The 19,686-nt window shown below is 49.7% G+C and overlaps 2 protein-coding genes across 8 annotated transcripts; one reads left to right on the forward strand and one right to left on the reverse strand.

The window, feature by feature from the left end:
* Positions 1-1,074: 1,074 nt before the first annotated feature.
* On the reverse strand, positions 1,075-7,469 carry TMEM138 (transmembrane protein 138). Of its 3 annotated transcripts, none has more exons than XM_070046110.1 (5): positions 6,994-7,469; positions 5,134-5,398; positions 3,887-4,058; positions 2,505-2,580; positions 1,075-2,232 (listed from the first exon to the last, which is right to left on the reverse strand). In XM_070046110.1, the coding sequence occupies exons 2-5, from the start codon at positions 5,259-5,261 to the stop codon at positions 2,120-2,122; spliced, it is 489 nt and encodes a 162-aa protein (XP_069902211.1). In that variant the 5' UTR covers positions 5,262-5,398; positions 6,994-7,469; the 3' UTR covers positions 1,075-2,119. The 3 variants fall into 3 exon arrangements, with proteins under 3 accessions (XP_069902211.1, XP_060159126.1, XP_060159127.1); XM_060303143.2 differs by lacking the exon at positions 6,994-7,469 and adding an exon at positions 6,397-6,980; XM_060303144.2 differs by lacking the exon at positions 6,994-7,469 and adding an exon at positions 6,397-6,980 and having other exon boundaries at positions 5,134-5,401.
* CYB561A3 (cytochrome b561 family member A3) lies at positions 7,065-18,810 on the forward strand. 5 transcript variants are annotated; one of them, XM_060303141.2, is made up of 8 exons: positions 7,065-7,530; positions 7,857-7,945; positions 10,202-10,309; positions 11,836-12,034; positions 14,795-15,003; positions 15,658-15,812; positions 16,540-16,696; positions 17,398-18,810. In XM_060303141.2, the coding sequence occupies exons 4-8, from the start codon at positions 11,851-11,853 to the stop codon at positions 17,419-17,421; spliced, it is 729 nt and encodes a 242-aa protein (XP_060159124.1). In that variant the 5' UTR covers positions 7,065-7,530; positions 7,857-7,945; positions 10,202-10,309; positions 11,836-11,850; the 3' UTR covers positions 17,422-18,810. The 5 variants fall into 5 exon arrangements, with proteins under 5 accessions (XP_060159124.1, XP_060159121.1, XP_060159120.1 ...); XM_060303138.2 differs by having other exon boundaries at positions 7,857-7,914; XM_060303137.1 differs by lacking the exon at positions 7,065-7,530 and adding an exon at positions 7,541-7,706.
* Positions 18,811-19,686: the final 876 nt, after the last annotated feature.

The raw sequence follows: 19,686 nt of genomic DNA on the forward strand, positions 1-19,686 counted from the left end.
AGAGAGGGAGGGAGGAGAGAGGAAGGAAGGAACACCACCCCTGCCCCGAGACTCCTGGGGCCACAAAGTTCCATTTATACCGTGAGTGAGGAAACAGGCATTTGCTTGTGCTCACTAGCTGCAGACTACAGAGGACGGCCTAGCCCTGGTTCCTTCTGGGACACAGAAAATTGCCTTCCAGGGATTGTGATGAACAAAGGGGATTATAATATTCCTATTAAGAGCTTTTATGAAAATATTTTAAAAATTGGGCTATTGTCATTTTTTTGTACAGATGAAGGTATAGTAAGTATAGACAGTAGCTTTGTTAGGACTTTTTAGATCGCTTCTTCCAATTATAGGATATGGGATCTTAGGTATTTTCTTTGAACACTGTACCTTTTTAAAAAAAAAATCTGATAAATCTGGACAGCATGGCTGATTAACTAGTCTCTCTTTCCCCAGAACTTCATTCCAGCCTTCTAAACCAGGGGTCAGCATACTATGGCCTGGGGGCAAATCTAGCCTGTTTTATATGGTCAAGTTTTTTTTTATATGGTCAAGCCTGTTTTATATGGTCAAGTTAAGATTAAATTTACATTTTCACATGGTTGAAAAAAAAACCAAAAGAAAAATATTTTGTGACACAGGTCATTCATTTATGTGTCATCTCTGGCTGCTTTCATGCTACAAGATGTCAGAGTTGAGTAATTGCAACAGAGGCCACACAGCCCTCAAAATCTAAAATATTTACTATTTGGCCTTTTACAGAAAGTTTGCTAACTCCTGGGCTAGAGTATCTCCAAATAATGAGTTTCACAGAGCAACTTTCTTGGGTGGGGGTAGACTGACTGAATTAATGGCCCTCTCTGTATCCATGTCCTTTTTTTTTTTTTTGTATCCATGTCTTTTGCCAGGAAACTCTGTAGCACTTTCCCAGACACTGGGCTCAGTCACATGACTTGCTTTGACCTATGGGAGTCTGGAGACACAATACAAGTAGAGGCTTGAAATGGGATTGCACCCTAGGGCTTGTTCTCCTGCTCCCCTGCCACTGTCTATAAACAGACCCAGGCAAGTCTGCTGGAGGATAAGTCATGTGAAGCAGAGTCAGTCCAGCTGAGGCCAGCCCAAGTTAGCCAAGAATCAAGGATCTCAAGATCATCACACCTGCCTGGCTGACCCACAGCTGACCACAGACACATGTGCAAGCCCAGCAAAAATTACCCAAACCCAGACAGATCAGCTGAACCCCAAGACTCAAGAGCCATGGAACTGTTTATTGTTACATGCCACTGAAGGTTGGTGCTGGGTCTGTTACACAACATTATTCTGGCAGTAGAAAACTGATACTATGGGCACACAAACTTTTCTTTTGCCAAAAGAGTCTAGGGAACCTTTTTACTCTTCTGAAGGCAATTTAGGGCTCTGACAGGGGGAGAGACTGAATAAAACACAGAAGTCTGGAACTCCAGGGATGGGGGTGGGGCATCAAATTACATCCCGAATTTCACCTTGTCCTCACAGTGGGATTCAGTAAATGTCCGTATTTGCTCTGTGGCTCCATCTGCCACTGGACCAAGTAGATGCTAAGGCTAGGACTTGGCATGTCTCTTAACCACGAAGAGATCTAGCGAGGCAGAGACGCCATCATTTATGGTAAAGAATTTACTTCCTATTTATAAAATGTAGAAAAAGTACCTTGGGTATAAAATCTAAATGTCTGAGGTGTGATCAGTCAGGAGCCCAGAAAAGTCACTTTGCATCCTTCAGTCATCAGTGTGTAGTGCAAATGGAACAGGGGCTGGGAGTTCCTCCTGTACTGGGCTCAGGGAAAGCTTCCCCAGGATAAAGCCACAGAGCCCTCTGTGAGGAAGAGGGGTAGAGAACAGGAAAGGAAAGGGGGCAGAACTGCGGCAGGAGGCCGGGAAGGGATGATGTACGGGAGTCTGTATTAGGGAACACTTTCATTTGCTAGAGGGAGGATCTTCCTTCTCAACTGCTGAACACAACTGGCCTGGGCCTGTCCTAGAAATGTCAAGCTGCTTCCTAGTGCACAGGGCTGACCATCCCCTCTGCAGAGCCCCAAACGTGGCTTCTGTCAGGAAGGAAAGGCATCCATCAGTGTGACAAGAAGCGGTCACCTTCGGACTTGCATGAACTCCTTGCGCAGCCATAAGGAGTCCTGATAGAAGCGAGGATCACCCAGTCTCACAGCTGTCTGTTTGTAGAAGTAACAGTATAACACTGCCGCTGTGGATAATAAACAGAAAAGAAGCCTCAGGGATGCTCCTGAGTATTTGTTTCAGGGTAAGAACATAACCGGACGAGGCTGAGGGGCCCTGCCTCATGATTTCCCAGTGACTCCCAAGAAGGGCAGAGGGCAGTGGTCTCTCCTGCTCTTGGTGTGGCTGTCCCACTCATCCCACGCTGCTTGTGATGGGCTGGGAAGCCAGGATCAAGGCCCTGGCTGCCAGAGCCACAGGTGGGACCAAAGTGAGGCCTGAGGATGCTCTGGTCCTTACCTAGTCTCTGGAATACAAATAACGTTTGAAGTCCATCTGTCCAGACAAAGCGGTTGGAGTTTTTCCAGCGTAAGTTCTGAAGGAGATATGAGTACACAGAGAAATGTGAATGGCTAGATGAGGCCCTCACATCTCCAACTTGGTTAGCTGCAGAGATGCCACCTGGTTTAATAGCAGGCTAATGCACCCCCATTCTTTCTTTCCACAAGCCCGAGGAGTGCTTTTCAAAGGAACCTCAAGTTCCCTTTTTTTTTTTTTGCTACAGAGGGAAAATTCTTGTAACTCTGAGGGAGGAAGTTTGAACTAAGCCATTTATTCCATTTCATCCCGTAGCCTTTGCCGAGGAGAAATGATACACATCATCTCAGGAGTTCAGCATGGTCACTGTCTTGCCTTGGAACTCTCAGGCTCAGTTCCTGTCAGATAAAGGCTCGGTACACTCAGGGTTTAATCAGATTAACAGCTTCACAGCACAAAGCCAGGGCTATTTGGCTCCAGGAACCAGAGCAGAGACAACCCTCTCCGGGAAGCACCTTGAGATTTCGGCCCTGCTCTGCTTCTTCCCTGTGAGCTCTAGTGCTCTCTGTAGAATCACAAGGGCAACCTAACGGGACGTTTGGTCTGAGAAGGCACCTTTAGTAAAGAAATGACTAGAGAACCCTGAGGTTTTAATATGTTCCATAAAATGAGTACATGAGAAGCACATGAAATACCCAAAGGGATGGAAGAATTTGTGAAGCAGAAGAAATCTGAGGGAATTCCCTGGCGGTCCAGTGGTTAGGACTCCGTGCTTCCACTGCAGGGGGCAGGGGTTCAATCCCTGCTCAGGGAACTAAGATCCCACCAAGCCATGCCATGTGGCCAAAACAACAACAACAAAAAAACAAATCTGAAACCATGAAAACTAGATCTGCTCTGAGGCCTATGTTAGAACCAAAGGGAGGCATCTTGGGGGTCGGTTTTCCTAGTGTAAGTGATGGGGATGCGTCAGAGGGCATGCAGCACTGAAGGGCCAGCGGCACGCCTGCCTATTTCCCACGGGACGCTGATGCCTAAGAATATGCTGTACCAACACTCACCTGCCCAAACAGCTAACGATGAAACAGATTCAACTTCCTGTTTTAGCCCTGGCAGGCCTTTTGGGGCAAAAGTGAATTGAATGTTCCAGAAGTGTCCCTGGACTCTTGGATAAGGCTGTTCTTCAACATATAAGGTTAGATAAAAGTGCCTTATGAAATTCTCATGTGTCCAGCTTCAGGCTGGACCACATTCATTTCATCTGTTTCTTATCAAGGACTCTGTGAGATATAAACATCCAGAGATTCTGGGTTCCCACAGAAAAACATTCCTAGCCCTTTAAGGATTCAGAGCCTCACTCTTACCATGACCCAGACATGAAGGGAGATGCTGAGGGTGAAGTACACAGCTGTCAGGATGATGGTCCCTTTGAACTTATGGAAGAGGAGGTTGACGAGGCCAGCCTGGAAGACGAAGGTGTTGAAGAACATGAGGAAAATGATGATGATGTTGAAGAGGACTGCAATATCCTGGATGCTGCAGACACAGAAAACAAAAGGACGGCCAAATGGAGGCCTGGAGAGGACCCAAGAGCCAGCCCTGAGTCCTAAGGGACACCATGGAGTCTGTCCTTCCTTGTTATATATAGTCCTCTGAAACCCCCCCAGAGGTAGTTTGGGTTTTGGACCCCAAATGACCCGAAGCTAAAACTACCCGCTGGCCCCATCAGTTGAGTGGCAGTCTATGGACAAGGCTTTCCTGCTGACACTCCCCACTCAACAAAGCTCCCAGGCACCTGTGAGAAGCAGCTAGTTTCCTCCCTGTATCCAGAAAATGCCAGCCCTGTCTGTCACATAACCTGGTCCTGTCAGACGTTTTCCTCTAGCAAGACAGCAATGCACCTTCCCTCATCTGTGCACGGCTGGCTGCCTTAATGCCATTCATGTCTCATGTCTCAGTGCAAATGTCCCCTCTTCAAAAAGACTTTTCTTTCACCCCACTACCTAAAGTAGCCTTTCGCTCCCCACCCCAGGTACTTTATATCCATTGTATAACATTTATTACTATTTGAAATTACCTTTTTTTTTTTTTTTTTTTTTTTGCGGTACGCAGGCCTCTCACTGTTGTGGCCCCTCCCGTTGCGGAGCACAGGCTCCGGACGCGCAGGCTCAGCGGCCACGGCTCACTGGCCCAGCCGCTCCGCGGCATGTGGGATCTTCCCGGACCGGGGCACGAACCCGTGTCCCCTGCATCGGCAGGCGGACTCTCAACCACTGCGCCACCAGGGAAGCCCTACTTGACATTTTGTAACCCTCTTTCATGGCACCGTAAGACAATATTTCTACTCGAAGATAGAGAAAATGACAGTGTCAGCAATCTGGCCCTCACTTTCAATGTGCACTGCTCCCTGTGTCCCAAACCCTTGTTAGAAGTATATCAAAACAGGCCCACGTCTATGGACCATGACATGTCTATGGACCATGGAGTACCCAGGACAAAGTGCAGTTTTATTCTCCCTGATATTTCTCTATTAATAACTTTAAAATGCTAAATTATGATTGTCGGGGACTTCAGACTGCTTGGGTTGAGCTGTCCCACCCACTGAACTTACATGAAGAGCACCAGCTGTATGACGGGAGCCATTCGGAGTAGCTCCGAGAAGGAATTGACAAAGAGGTCATAGGACAGCAGCAGGAACTGCAGGGAGAGCACCAGGCTATAGTTACTGGTCTGGAGCATCTTCCTTCTGCTATCTTGGGCCCCCAAGGGCACATTCCACAGTTCCCAGAAAGCAGTCCTAGTACTCTTCCAGGCACTGAGGGAGAAGTTATAGTTCCTCAGAATCAGAGCTGTTTCCCTTGCTCTCAGACAAGGGCCTACTGATGCAAAAAAAAAAAAAAAAAAAAGGAGGTTAGAAATTCATTAATACATATTTACCGAGGACTTATTATGTACCAGGCACCATTCTAGGTGCTTGGGATACGTCAACGAACAAAACCAACAACAACAGAAAAACCCCAACTAGTCACTCCTTCCAGGGACCCTCACCCTCAGGCCTTTTTCCATGACCGGAACCCTCTAGATGTACAGCTCTTTCTAAACACTTTTGAGTCCAAAGGAATCTAGGGATACTACACACAGTGACTGTCTGGTCATGTAACAATACTAATTCTATTACTAACTGCAGCAGCAAAACCTTTGTATATCACTTACAATATTGCTTACAATTCTAAGTGCTAACATTACTTAAATCTCTCAATAACCCTTGAGGTAGAAGACACACTATTACTCTCCCCATTTTACAGAGGGGACAATTGAGGCCCAGGGAGGTAAAATAATTTGTCCAAGTTCACATTGCTAATAAGTGGCAGAGCTAGCGTTCAGATCTAGGCAGTCTTGGTCCAGAGTCTGTGCTCTTAACTACTGCACAAAGCTGCCTCTTACATAACTGACAGGTTTATATGTAACTACGTGGGAAAAACAAATGCTGGCATAGGAGAAGCGGGAAGTGGTGCAGGCAGAAAAAGCTGAGAGCAAACAGTGCTCTCCTAACGTTTACGATTATGGTAGCAACACAGTGGCACCAGGTAAGGGGAGCTGGGCTTTTATTTTCATTTATTCCAAGACCCAGAAGCTGCTTTGGGGGTGTCCTGTGACCCCCTCCAGCTGGATCAAATCTATGAACAAATTTCAAAATGCTTCGAAGTGTTACAGAACGATTAAATTCATATCGGTAAAATGTTACGGTTTACAAACTCTTCATATTCATTTCCTTATTTAATCCTACACCCATCTTGAGAAGCAGCAGTTCTTACGCTTATTACCCCACTTTACACAGAGGCTCTGAGAAGCTGCGGAACCTCGTCCACCTCACCTGATGGAGAAGTCCCACTTTAGTGGATGTACGAAGGTGCTTTTCTCTGAACCGAGTCTCCTTATTCATCAAATAATATCGATAGCTACCAGCTACATACCGACACCATGATAAATTTGTCAACCAAGACAATTTCCTTTAATCTTCGCAACTACTCTGCAAGGTGGGCAAGAATTATCCTCATTCTACAGGCAAGGACACAGGGTCAGAGTTCAAGTCGTTCCTCCATGTTGCAGGTGAGCAGAGCCAGGATTCACAACTAGGTGTGAAAACAAAGCCCGTGCTCTTAACTACTACTTCACAGGCCACCACAGAAGGCTGCTGTGAGGATCCGTTCTATAGAGCCGCCCACCGCCATCTCTACGGGAAGGATGACCCTCACGTCGGGTTAGGGCAGCGCTGATTCCCAAGGTAATGAAGCGGTCTTCGCAGTTTGTCCACCGCTATCTGCCGCGTTCTCTCTGTCCCCTGAGTAATTTTCCTCACCCTTCCTAATCCACTTTAAAATAGGGCTGCCTTAGCAAAAAACCAAAACCAAAGCAATTAACAAAATTCCGACTTCTGGCCACTTTACCCACTCCTCCTCAGCGTTCTCACCTAGAAGGCCCAACGTCGGTTGTCACGGGGACACCGTCCTGGCTTCCGGAAACCGGTTTTAAATTCCGGAAGTAGATGGGTGACGCGGGCTCCGTCTGCGCCGTGCTACCCGCTTGTCCTCGGCTTTTTCTCCCCGCTCTTTGGCCCGCTCGGTCGCCATGTTTCGGTCCCCGCATTCCTGGGCCCGCCCCTCTCTCACCGTCGCTGCGCCCTGTTCCAGGGCTCCCAGCTGCGGGCCAACGCCTCCCGCCCACCCCGCGTGCGGACTTGCCGAGGGCCAGCCCCTGGCCAGAGGCTTCGCATCGGCCCGAACATTTCCGCTTCCACGGAATCGAGGGGGTGGGGGTGAGGGACAGGACCGATCCGTGACGGCGTTCCTGGTCCCTGGAAGCCCGGGCTTGGGGAAGAAACGCCCGTGGAGGAACTGGAGTTAGTGTCAGCACCTTATCTGCCGGCCACCCCGCGGCTCTGGACTTCATTTCCCAGGCGGCCGCGCGCGCAAAGCGCGCGCGACCGGAAGTGCTACAAGCTTATAAGGTGACAGAGCGGCCCCGCCAGTTGGCTGTAGAGCGGCTGTGACTGGTGATAGCGGGGGTTCTTGAGAGTCTCTCACTCCATCTCCCAGGAGCCTCGGGAGCTGCGGGTCCGGCGCCGGGTGGCAAGAGGCGGGTCTCGGAGACCCCAGTACCCCTGCGTTCCACTGTGGTTCGGGGGTGAGAAAGAGCCCGGGCTGGGAGTTCAGGGACCTGGGTTCGAGTGCTGGCTCTGCTACTGCCTCGCTTCGCGCTGTCGGGACCCCTCGCTCGGCCTCAGTTTTCTCTTTTACGAAATGGACATCGTTCTCTGTGCCCTTACTTACACAGGTGGTGGAAGGAAGCTCTTTGGAAAGCACAGAAGCTCTTCGGAAGTCGCAGTCAGCAGGTGGAGCCCCTCGCCTTAATTTGCACCCAAGGTTAGCTGGGACCAAGGGATCTTGGTCCCGGCGGAGGAGTCAGGGATCGGTCCCCGGGTTCCTGGAACCCTACTCTGGACACCTGAGGCCGACCAGAGGCCGTACGAAGGGCGGGGCTGTAATCACTCAGGTGCTAAGGAGGGCCTTGCTTATCTACCTCCTGAGTGGAATTTAGGGCCCCTCACTCCTGAGTCTCTGACTACGAAGCTGCGTTTGGAAGTGAGGAGTCCTTGGAGCACAGGGGGAGTGAACCTGGAGCCTTGTACCAGCTCGGCCACTCACCGTGGCCAAGTCACTTTCCTTCTTTGGGCCCGAATTTTTTTTTTTTTTTGTTTTTGCGGTACGCGGGCCCCTCACTGTTGCGACCCCTCCCGTTGCGGGACACAGGCTCCGGACGCGCAGGCTCAGCGGCCATGGCTCACGGACCCAGCCGCTCCGCGGCATGTGGGATCTTCCCGGACCGGGGCACAAACCCGCGTCCCCTGCATCGGCAGGTGGACTCTCAACCGCTGCGCCACCAGGGAAGCCCTGGGCCCGAATATTTTTGATCCGTAAGATAAGAGTTCAGGACTTGAGCCCTAAATCTGGTTCTCAGGATTCCTAAAGCCCGCACCATTCATCTGAGAAGTGGGAGCAACAAACAGACTTCCTGTTCCTTCATCTATTTGCACTTCTAAATAATTGTGAAAGGGTTTGGAATAGAGCCTTTTCCTAAGGCTAGGGCCAAGTAGGATATACCCATTTCCTACACCAGGGCCTGATCTGTTTTAGTGCAGCCTGGGAGAATCCTTTTTGCTAAGGGATTGAGAAGTATATTAGGTTGGAGAGTAGACTCCTTAGATCAGGGTCAACAAACATGACCCACAGGCCTAATCTGGCTGGCCTAAATGGTTTTTACATTTTTCAATGATTGAAAAAAAAAAAAAGAAAATGATATTTTGTGACATGTGGAAACGATATAAAAACTGAAATTTCTTTGTCCATAAATAAAGTTTTTCTGAACATAGCTCATGTTCATTTGTGAAGGTATTATTTATGATTGCTCTTGCAATGCATCAGCAGAGTTGATGACATAGTTGTGACAAACCGTATGGCCTGCAAAATCTAAAATATTTACCATTCTGGCCCTTTACAGGAGTTTGCCGACTTTTGTCTTAGAATGCGTCTCTACAAGTGAGGGCAGAATAGGACTGGTGGGCACATCCTGAAATCTTAGCACATCCTGTTCTCTTGGAATAAATGAGAGGATATTCTTAGCATTTGGATTGCAATTTTCACTGCATTCTTCCTTTTTCTCTCCTTTTGCTCTCTATTTCGAGCAGAGGGAGGGCTCGTCTGTGTACTGTTGGTAAAACATTCCAGCCGTCTGTTAGGGAAGTGTCTCCATTGTCTTTTCCAAGTCTGTCCCAGAGCAGTAATCCAGGACCTCTTCTAGGGGGGTAGATGTGATCCCTTTTGGATTATATTTTCTTTTTTCCTCTTACAAAGGGAGGGGAAAAAAAAGTAGATATTATTCAATGGATGGAGCCTGCTGACCGAGAGCTCCTTTGTGCTGACACTTCACTGGGGGGATGATTGAACCTCTGGTGACCTGAAACTTCTGCTGCCCTTACAGGAACTAAGGGGATAACTCTTGAGGCTGGGTAGCAAATCTCTGAGCTCAGTAGCTAAGGTAGAAAGCTTCTAGAAATCAGGTGGCATGGTTTTCTCTCTCCAACCTCCTGGAAGCTTATTTTTTCCCCCAGACCTCAGATCTTACTTTCTCAGAGATTACTGCCACCTTGGATCTCTTTGTGACAGCTTAGCATCTGTTTGTGGTTAGGTGGACACCTGGCATGGAGAGAGCTGGCACGACATGGAATTGGGGACACTGAGAGGCCTGGGCAGCCATGGGGGCCATGAACTTGAGGTTTTTGTTAGTCGTTAGGATGAAATGCTGTAACAATACTAAGAAAATTATAATACTGTACTCTCACAATGTCCTTACATACATTTTCTCGACTCTCTGACAACCTGTGGTCAAATTAAAAACATGGGCTTTGAAACCGAATAGACAAGGGTTTGAAACTCCCTGCCCACTTACTGGGTCCTATTTAGTCTGTCTGAGGCTTAGTTTCCTCATCTATAAAATGGGGATAACTCCACACGGGCTTGTCAAGATGAGTAGATGGGATCATGTGTGTAAGGTTCTGGTGTGGTGTCTGCTCAGAGCTGCCTTTCAGTAAGTTATATCCTATTGTCATGGTTTTCTTTCAGATGAGAAGACTGAGTCCTACAAATGTTAAGTGAGTTGCTTAAGGAGCCTCAGAGCATAAGAACTGGAGTCCAGGCCACCACTCTGTCAGCCTGCCAGTAGGTATAAAGGTGAGGGTCAAGTGTTTTATCTTCTTGGGAGTTCTTGATTTTAGGGGCCTCTTCTCTGTTAGCTGGTTCAGATTGAGGGACCTCAACTGCAGGAAGCCACTGTGTCAGCTTCTTGGCCTGAGTCCACGGGGCAGTGTGCCTGCCTTGAGAGCTGTGCCCATGCTGAAAGCAGGGGTGTCCTGTGGCTTTGCAGACTGCCTGCCAACTCACGCCCACTTGCCTGTTTTTTTTTTTTTTTTTTTTGCTGTACGCGGGCCTCTCACTGCTGTGGCCTCTCCCGTTGCAGAGCACAGGCTCCAGACGCGCAGGCTCAGCGGCCATGGCTCACGGGCCCAGCCGCTCCGCGGCATGTGGGATCTTCCCGGACCGGGGCACGAACCCGCGTCCCCTGCATCGGCAGGTGGACTCTCAACCACTGCGCCACCAGGGAAGCCCAGCCTGGCTTTTAAGAGCAGCTGCTGGGCTTCCCTGGTGGTGCAGTGGTTGAGAATCTGCCTGCCAGTGCGGGGGACACGGGTTCGAGCCCTGGTCTGGGAAGATCCCACATGCTGCGGAGCAACTGGGCCCGTGAGCCACAACTACTGAGCCTGCGCGTCTGGAGAGGCCGCGATAGTGAGAGGCCCGCGCACCGTGATGAAGAGTGGCCCCCGCTTGCCGTATCTGGAGAAAGCCCTCGCACAGAAACGAAGACCCAAAACAGCCAAAAATAAATAAATAAATAAATTTTAAGAGCAGCTGCTTAGGGGGCTAAGCATTCACCATGCCTGAAACCCGGGTTGGTTTCTAAGTTTATCAGGTACACGTGGGAACCTCAAGATAAACTCTTGCTTTCTAGATCATGAGTTCTTGCTTCCTCTTTTCTCCTCTGGACTTTCCCCAGAGAAGAGAAAGCAGAAGTTTCAGGTCTGGAGACAGCTGGGGGCTTTTGCTCAATTAAAGGTGTGGCGAATGGGGACTCTGAAGACCCCACCTTACCTCCCAGTGGGAGGATTAGCCCATAGAGGTCACAGTCTGGGGAAGAACTTTGCTGCAGAAGTGGGATCCTATAGCACTTTCTCCCAAGTGGCCTAATAGTAGTGTGAAGATTGTGATTTTTGCCTCCTTACGTTAGAACTGAAGCCCTGGGCATTTGTGTGATCTAGCCTGGATTTTGATTTCTGTCCTTTCTTTTCATGGGGAGTGGGGTTATAATTCTTTACCTTCTGGTCCTGTGAGGGGAGACGCATCCTAGGGCTCTGGATCTAGAGCCTTGGCATCGAGCCGCAGCAGAGGAGACCTCTCTCCAGGGCCAGCCCTAGGCCCAAGCTGGCTGCACTGTATGCTGCCAGGTGCTGGGGCGGGGCCTCACTCATTGTTCATAACCAGAGATTGGGTTCACCCAGCCATCAAGGCTTCATGGGACAGTGCCCAGGCTGATAGCAGGGGAACCACCCTTCTGGCCAAGAGCAAGGTCAGTGTTACCTCCTTTAGCCTGCGTGTGGGGTGCGCCTGAGCCAACAGGGACGTGTGATTTCCGCTTTCTCTAGGAGTGCTTGATCAGAATGGCTATGGGATGGTTTTATCTGTCCGTCTTGGCGCTGTGCGCCCTGGGCTTGATGTGCATCCTCTCCACCATCTATTGGATATCGTGCTGGCAAGGTGGCTTCGCCTGGGATGGTACCATCCTCATGTTCAACTGGCACCCGGTGCTCATGGTTACAGGCATGGTGGTGTTCTACAGTGCTGGTGAGTACAGGTCAGCAGAGGAGACATGGTGTGGCCCGGGCTCGTACAGGGCAGCGCTGTCCCTCTCCATCCTGGCCTTTGTTACTGTCGGGTTCAGGGCTATGGGGGTGGGGTGGGGTGGGTTGTTTTTGGGCCCAGGTGTCATGTGGAGGAAGAAGTCGTGCGAACGGGAGCATCTGAGAAGGGTAGCTGCATGGATACTCTTGGACGGGAGTTGGCGAACTTTTTCTGTTAAAGGCCAGACAGTAAATATTTTAGGCTTTGCAAGCCCTATGATCTATGTTGCGACTACTCAGCTCTGCTACTGTGTTGTGAGAGCAGCCAGAGACAACACGGAAACGTGTAGCTGTGTTCTGATAAAACTTTATTTATAGTGGTGCGGGTGGGGAGAGAAATAGGTGAGGGAGAGCAAGAGGTATGGACTTCCAGTTGCAAAACAAATGAGGCACAGGTACAGTGTAGGGAATGTGGCCAGTAATTATGTAATATCTTTGTATGGTGATGATCATAGCTAGACCTATCATGGTGATCATTTTGAAATGTACAGAAATATTGAATGACTGTGTTTTGTAACAGGAAGCAACATAGTGCTGTAGGTCAATTATACTCCAAAAACAAACAAACTCATAGTAAAAGACAGCAGATTTATGGTTACCAGGGGTGGGGGGAAGGGGAATTGGATGAAGGCAGTCAAAAGGTACCAACCTCCAGTTTTAAGATAAATAAGTACTAGGGATGTAATGTACAACATGATAAATACAGTTAACCCTGCTGTATGTTATATATGAAAGCTGTTAAGAGAGTAAATCCAAAGAGTCGTCTTCACAAGAAAAAAGTTTTTGTCTATTTTTAAAATTTTGTATCTATATAAGAAGATGGATGTTCACTAAACTTATTGTGGTAATCATTCCATGATGTATGTAAGGCAGACCATTATGCTCTACACAAACTTATGCAGTGCTGTATGTCAGTTATATCTCAATAAAACTGGGAAAAAATAAGTACAAATTTTAAAATTAATGTTATTTAAAGTATTATTTAATATCAAATATAATTTGATAATAGCATCCATAAGCATTAATTACCTAGACATAAATCTGACAAAAGCCATATAATATTTCTACAGAGAAAAATATAAAACTGTATTGAAATTAAAGAAGCCCTAAATAAATGGAGGGATATACTACTGTGTAAGTGGATTGCAAGACTAAACATTGTAAAGATGTAAATTCTCCTGAAATCGTTTTGTAGGTTTATTTCAACCCCAAGGTCTCAGTGCTTATTTTTGTGAAAATTGACAATCAGACTGAATTATCTTGAAATGCAAAGGGCCAAGATTAGTCAACGTGGTTTTGAAAAAGAGCAAAGTTGGAGGGCTTACTCTCCCGTCTATTCAGGTTTATTATAAAGCTACTGTAATTAAGACAGCGTGGGACCTACTGTATAGCACAGGGAACTCTGCTCAATACTCTGTAATGGCCTATATGGGAAAAGAATCTAAAAAAGAGTGGATATATATAAATGTATAACTGACTCACTTCGCTGTACACCTGGAACTAATACAACATTGTAAATCAACTGTATTCCAATTAAAAAAAAAGTGTGGTAGTGATAAGTGAATAGACAAGTGAGGAAAGGTGGCTCTGCAGAGCTGTGGGACAAGATGTTCTTTTCAATAAACGACGTTTAGCCATATGGAGTAAAAACACTTTATTCACGAAAATCGGCAGCGGGCTGCACCTGGCCTGTGAGCGGCAGCCTGCCAGCCCTTGCTCTAGGGAGCGGGGGCTGGAGCCTCCGTGACACAGTCGGGGCCGTACCTGAGGGGTCTCCTTACTCCTGCCAGACCCCTTGCCCCGTGCATTCAGAGGCAGGCCTTGGGGCCCAGGTGAGTCTCATTTTCGCCACTTGTAAAATGGGAATAATGACGGTGATAATAGCAGCTTACCCCGTGTACTTTGGATACATCCTCCCACTTTTGTTCTTACAGGAAGCTTGTGAGGCGGGCTCTATTGTTGCCTCCATTTTACAGATGAGGAAACTGAGATTTAGGAAGATGCCAAATAGCTGAGAGGAAGAACCTGGATTTGGACCTCGGTTATCTAACCTTAAAGCCTGTGTCCTTGACAACTCACTTCAGTTGTGAGAATTCATTCAGTTAGATGAAATAATGGATGTGACATTGCTTTTCAACCTGTAAAACTGCATACAAGTGGCATTTATTATTGTTATGACAGAATGGCAAGTCCATGAAACCTGTTCTACCCACCCCCCCCCTTTTTTAAATTGAAGTATAGTTGATTTACAGAGTTGTGTTTTCTGGTGTACAGCAAAGTGATTCAGAGATATATATATGTGTGTGTGTATATATATATGTATATACACATATATATGTATATATTTTCAGATTTCTTTCCAGTATAGCTTATTACAAGATACTGAATATGGCTCCCTGTGCTCTGCAGTAGGGACCCACTGTTTATTTTATGTAGAGTAGTTGGTATCTGCTGATCCCAGACTCCTAGCTTGTCCCTCCTCTGGCTCCTCCCTTTTGTCATGGTCCTTGTCTCCCCGCTTCATGGTTGATGGCTATACCAGAAATGATGCAAGGATGGAAGATGCTGAGGAGTTGATACTGATGTCCTAGCATTTCCTTCTTTTGTTGGGAGGCTGTCTGGGATCACGTCAGGGTAATTCCCCTAATGCACGGGTGAGCACAGGGGAAGAGGCCGAGCCCAGGGACTGCTCTCTCTCCTACAGCATCACTGGTCTACCGCCTGCCCCAGTCATGGGTAGGGCCCAAGCTGCCCTGGAAATTCGGCCACGCAGCCATGCACCTGCTGGCCTTCATCCTGACTGTACTGGGGCTGCATGCCGTCTTTGACTTTCACAGCCGTAGAAAGATCCCCAATCTCTACTCCTTGCACAGCTGGCTGGGCATCACCACCGTCTTCCTCTTCGCCTGTCAGGTGGGTACTCTCTGTTCTCCTTTGGATTCCCACAGCTGCCAGCTCTCGTTGGGGCTTCACTTGCATCAGCACCAAATATCCCTCTGCTTACTGCCTGGAGACGGCCTTGCAGGGCACATCCTGTAGAATCGGCAGTTTGAAGGGCTGTGGGAGATTGGTGGTTCCCGAATTCACCCTGTTCCAGCTCTTACCCCTCACACGGCCCACCTGTGGTGCTGGAGCCCTCTAAGCTAACTCTGTCACAGCACGCACCGCACTGACTCTAAATCATCTTTTCTGCCCTCTTCTCTCCCCGCTTTCTGTGAACCAGAAGCAATTCTCGAAGTAGTATCCGTATTCTGATGTCAGCCCTGTACAAATGAGTTTTGTGAGCCAGGACAGGAAGGAAGCAGAGACAAACAAGGATGGCTGGGTTTGCAGGAGACTGGGGATAGCTAAGCATTTCATGTAGGTAACATTCCTACATTCCTTTGTGTAAGACAAACAGACCCCAGTGAGGAGGCTAGGTGTGGTGCTGGGGCAATGCCTGATGGGAGGTTTGAGCTGGGAGATAAGGGCAAGGGTTCACTGATGGGTAGGAGGCACTGGTGGGTGGGATGACCTGGCGTGCCTTTGGTCACACACAGTACAATCAAGTACTTCCTGTGTCCACAGTGGTTCTTGGGCTTTGCGGTCTTCCTGCTGCCCTGGGCGTCCGTGCGGCTGCGCAGCCTCCTTAAACCCATCCACGTCTTCTTTGGAGCTTCCATCCTCTCTCTGGCCATTGCATCTGTCATTTCCGGCATTAATGAGAAGCTTTTCTCCAGTCTGTGAGTGGGACGGAGCCCCCAACTCTAAGGTGGAGGGGGAGGAACAGGGTCTTCAGAAGATGCACTCGATGATCATAGGACCCATCCAAGGGAGGGAAGCTTTTGGGATGGGGCTTGTTCCTGATCTGGAAGGTTAATGGAATCGGTCTTTCTTTAGGCTGAGATTGGTAAACTGGTCAGCAAATACCCAGCATCAAAGTGATTTAGAACCTACTCTGTGGCAGAAACTATTCTAAACATCTTAAATTTAATCCTCTAACTGCCCTACAACATTTGTTGTCATTGCCACTTATACATTAGGGAACAGAGGCACAGAGAGGTTAGTAATGCACCTAAGGGCACACAGCCAGTAAGTGGCAGAGCTTTGTGTTAGGACTAGAGGCTGCATGCCTAACCACTCCCATTCTCCGTTCTTTGAAGTAGTGGGGGTGCAGTGAAAAGCAAACAAGATTTGAGGTCAGACCTGGGTATAGGTCTTGGCTGTGCCGTTTCCTAGTTATGTAACTGGACAAGTTCATTTCACGTCTGGGAGCTTTAGCTTCCTCACAGGGAAAAAGCATTCTGCAGACACTTGTCATGGCAGAGACTTGGAAAGTATGTTAATATTCCAGGTCACAGCAGGTCCTGGGAAGCTTTTCTTATCCTCTGTTAGTGGCACTGAGTCTCGCATTGGGCAAAAGCAGGTAGAAAAGTTTCTTGAGCGCCCACATTGTTTCGTCATCCTCAGGAGAAACAGCACCAACTCATACTCCAGGCTGCCCAGTGAGGCTGTCTTTGCCAACTGCTCTGGGATGCTGGTGGTGGTCTTCGGGCTGCTGGTGCTCTATATCCTGCTGGCTTCGTCTTGGAAACGCCCAGAGCTGGGGATGCAGGCCGAAAGACAGGTATGGGGTTTTGGTCTCCCATTCCAGGTTGGGGTAGGGCCGGGTCTAGGGAAGGGTCACCCAGTAAAGACTTGGGCTTTGCCAGGAAGACCAACCCAGTAACGTGGTGGGAAGCCAAGGTGCTTGAAGGTGGGGTTAGGCTGGCTGACGGGGCGCACCAGTGGCAGCCCAGCACCTCCTGGCCGTTGCAGCAAGCGCAGCTGCTCGGGCTCAGGCTCCTGGGGGCCTGTCCGCTGGGAGAGGGTGGGGGTTACTCCCCTCCCCAGATTGCTGTGGTTTCACGAGGGGAAGTGTAGCCTTGTCTTCTCCGAGGACGGGCTTGCGCATGATGAGGGTGTACGGTAATTTCTACTTCTCCGGCTTTAGGGCTCGTCTAGTGGGATGGGAGCGTATCTATACTTCTCCGGCTTTAGGGCTCGTCTAGTGGGATGGGAGCGTATCTAGCGGCTGCTTGGTGACGGCTTGAGTGCTTGCAGCACGTTTTGCCTGTTCTTGGCCACGCAGGCACCTGAGGGACATGGTGAGATGGGGTGTGTATTGGCTGAGGGGCTTTGGAGCTTCCCTGAAAGGTGTGGCGGCGTGGGCTGGGACTCGCCCTGCAGGTTGGGGTCTGAGCATCTCAGGCCTGGCGTGACTCCTGCAGGTCAGGGGCCATTTTGACGTTATGCCATTAACCTGTGTACATCTGCCTGTCTTTCCAGGCCCTGTTGCACGGCGGGGAGTGAGGCAGGAAGGCGCTGCCAGGAGTGGCTGGTGGTGCGGTCTGGACTCCTTCAGGAGCTCTGCTCTCCGCGGGGCTCTCGTCCAGTCTCCCCTCGTCTCCGTGGTGGACCTGCTCTCTCCACAGCTCGCTGCCCACATGCTTTCCTTGGTGGCTTTGGCTTCTCCACCTCTTCCTGGCATTGACTTCTCAGGTCGTTCGTTTACCCCAGGCCCTCCTTGCCCTGGCTGCTCACGCCGCTCCTGCTCGCGTGAAGTCAGGCTCATTTCCCCTCACACCCCTAGGGATGTGGCAGAGAACCCCGAGAGCTCAGATGACCTGGGAATCAAGTGCAGTCCGTACCGTGAAAAGTGAGGGAGCCGATGCTTCCTCAGCTTTCCCTTGAAGTTTAGGCCGCTGCGCCGGGCCAGGCTTCATCTGCTCTGTTACCTCCATCCAGCCCATCTGGACACGAGGCTGGGCGGGAACACGGTGACGCGACGGAAGGACAGGGGAGAATGGCAGAGCTGCTTCTGCAGAGGAGAAGCTGAGGAGCTGGCTGCCCATCGCTGTTGTTTCCCGTCGCTGCATTCTGTGTCTGCGTGCGTTGTATGTGCCCTTCTAGCTGCTGCTGCAACTGGGGCCTGGATCCCGGCCCTTCCCTATGACTGATGTGCTGTCGGACAGCCTTATGAGCCCTGGTAACCTGCTCTCCCAAGAACAGCCTGTCCCACGGAGGAGTAGCAGGGGTGCCTCGAGCCTCCTTTCCTTTCCCTCATCGGGTCCAGGCTTGCCTGCCTGTCCCCGGGCAGGTTCAACCTTGCTCTCTCGGCAGGGCACTTGCTCAGCTATTTTCACTCTCCAGCTTGCCATGAAACATGCCAGAGTCATGGTGCATTGTACCCAGCAGAGCCCTGGGAGCTAGGCCACCTCCAGAGGCGTTCCTCACTGAGCGTCCAAGTGCCTCACTTGCCCCCACGATAGCTACGTGCGTGGCACACCCAGTCTCGGCTGTGATGCCAGAATGTGCCGCCGCTCTTCCAACGAGACTGTGGTGGCGTCTTGCTCCTCTCCTAAGTGTTGGCACTGCCCTCTCCAAACAGGCCCTGCCAGGTCCCAGGCTCCATACTGCTGTGCTTAGGTGACAAGCAGCATGACGACACCTGGGGTCCCGAGTGGGCCTTACCCCCTGGCAGGGGCCATGAGGCTGACTGTCCACCCCACCCCACGTGGCCAGATGCTGGCAGGAGGACCATGACAGAACTTCTCAAGTGGCTGAAGCCCTCAGAAGCCACTGGGATGACTGCCGGGCACCTTGGTCATAGGACCAGCTCCCCCTCTTTGCACATGGGTAGGCATTTCACTTATGAAGCTTGATTTTCATTAAATGTGTTTTCAAGAATCAAAGCCTTCTCTGCTGAAATGACACTGTGGTTAACTGAGCTCTGGGCAACTTGCAAAAGCCTCGGGCTAGTTCTGACCCTCAGACCCGGAAATGGGCAGACCTGAAGACACCAGAGAACCGCATGACTGTCTTAGAATCACATGTGACTCCTGGTTCGTGAGCGTGTCTTTACTAGTGAATGGCCCTTGAGCACTTGATTATCTTACAAGGAAGGAGATGTTTCCTATTTCATAGTCTGAAACACGACACTCAAAAAGGGTAAGTGACTTGTCCCAAGGTCACCCAGCCAGGAAGTGGCAGAGTTGGGATCCACAGCCCAGGTGTCTGATGCCAGTTTCCTTCCCAGCTGCTGGGTGTGTGCATCTGTGCACACTGATAACTGTGCCTTGTGCTCAGGGACCTGTGGTGTGGCTGATGGACAGGGGACCCTGGGCAGAAATAGGGAAGCTGAGGGGCTGAGGAAGCCTGCAGCCAAGTTTGGGCAAAGTAAGTGGTGGCCCCCTTCCAAGTGTGATGAGCTGAGGCCACCTGGTGGTAGAGCAGACGACTCAAGGGGTTGGATGCATGTATCGGTGATACGGGTAACTCCCAGTGAGTAAACCCCTGGACTGCTGAGGCCATTATCTTCACCAGTTCATTTGAATCCTTTCCACGTGCCCATGAGGTGGGCACCGTTCGGATTTTACAGATTCTAAGAGGCTAAATAATAGGCCTGAGTTTACGTAGCTAGTCTGAAGCAGAACCAGGATTCAAAGTCACATCTATGTCTAAAGTGAATCCATGCCAGTGCCTTTAACTGCCCCCCTGCGCCAAGTATGGGCCAGGTGTGCGCTGTGCGGTCTCCAGCACACCCCACGTAGACTCAGCAGCCCCTCGTGCTCTCCC

This window comes from Globicephala melas, chromosome 8, assembly GCF_963455315.2.
Source record: "Globicephala melas chromosome 8, mGloMel1.2, whole genome shotgun sequence".
NCBI classification, from domain to species: Eukaryota; Metazoa; Chordata; class Mammalia; order Artiodactyla; family Delphinidae; genus Globicephala; species Globicephala melas.

Coding starts and splice junctions, on each gene's coding strand:
- TMEM138 (XM_070046110.1), bottom strand. CDS start 5,261: ATGCTCCAGACCAGTAACTATAGCCTGGTGCTCTCCCTGCAGTTCCTG. Junction 4,059..5,133: donor ATACAGCTGGTGCTCTTCAT/GTAAGTTCAGTG, acceptor CTGTGTCTGCAG/CATCCAGGATATTGCAGTCC. Junction 2,581..3,886: donor CCCTTCATGTCTGGGTCATG/GTAAGAGTGAGG, acceptor TATCTCCTTCAG/AACTTACGCTGGAAAAACTC.
- CYB561A3 (XM_060303141.2), top strand. CDS start 11,851: ATGGCTATGGGATGGTTTTATCTGTCCGTCTTGGCGCTGTGCGCCCTG. Junction 15,004..15,657: donor TCTTCCTCTTCGCCTGTCAG/GTGGGTACTCTC, acceptor CTGTGTCCACAG/TGGTTCTTGGGCTTTGCGGT. Junction 16,697..17,397: donor GGATGCAGGCCGAAAGACAG/GTATGGGGTTTT, acceptor CTGTCTTTCCAG/GCCCTGTTGCACGGCGGGGA.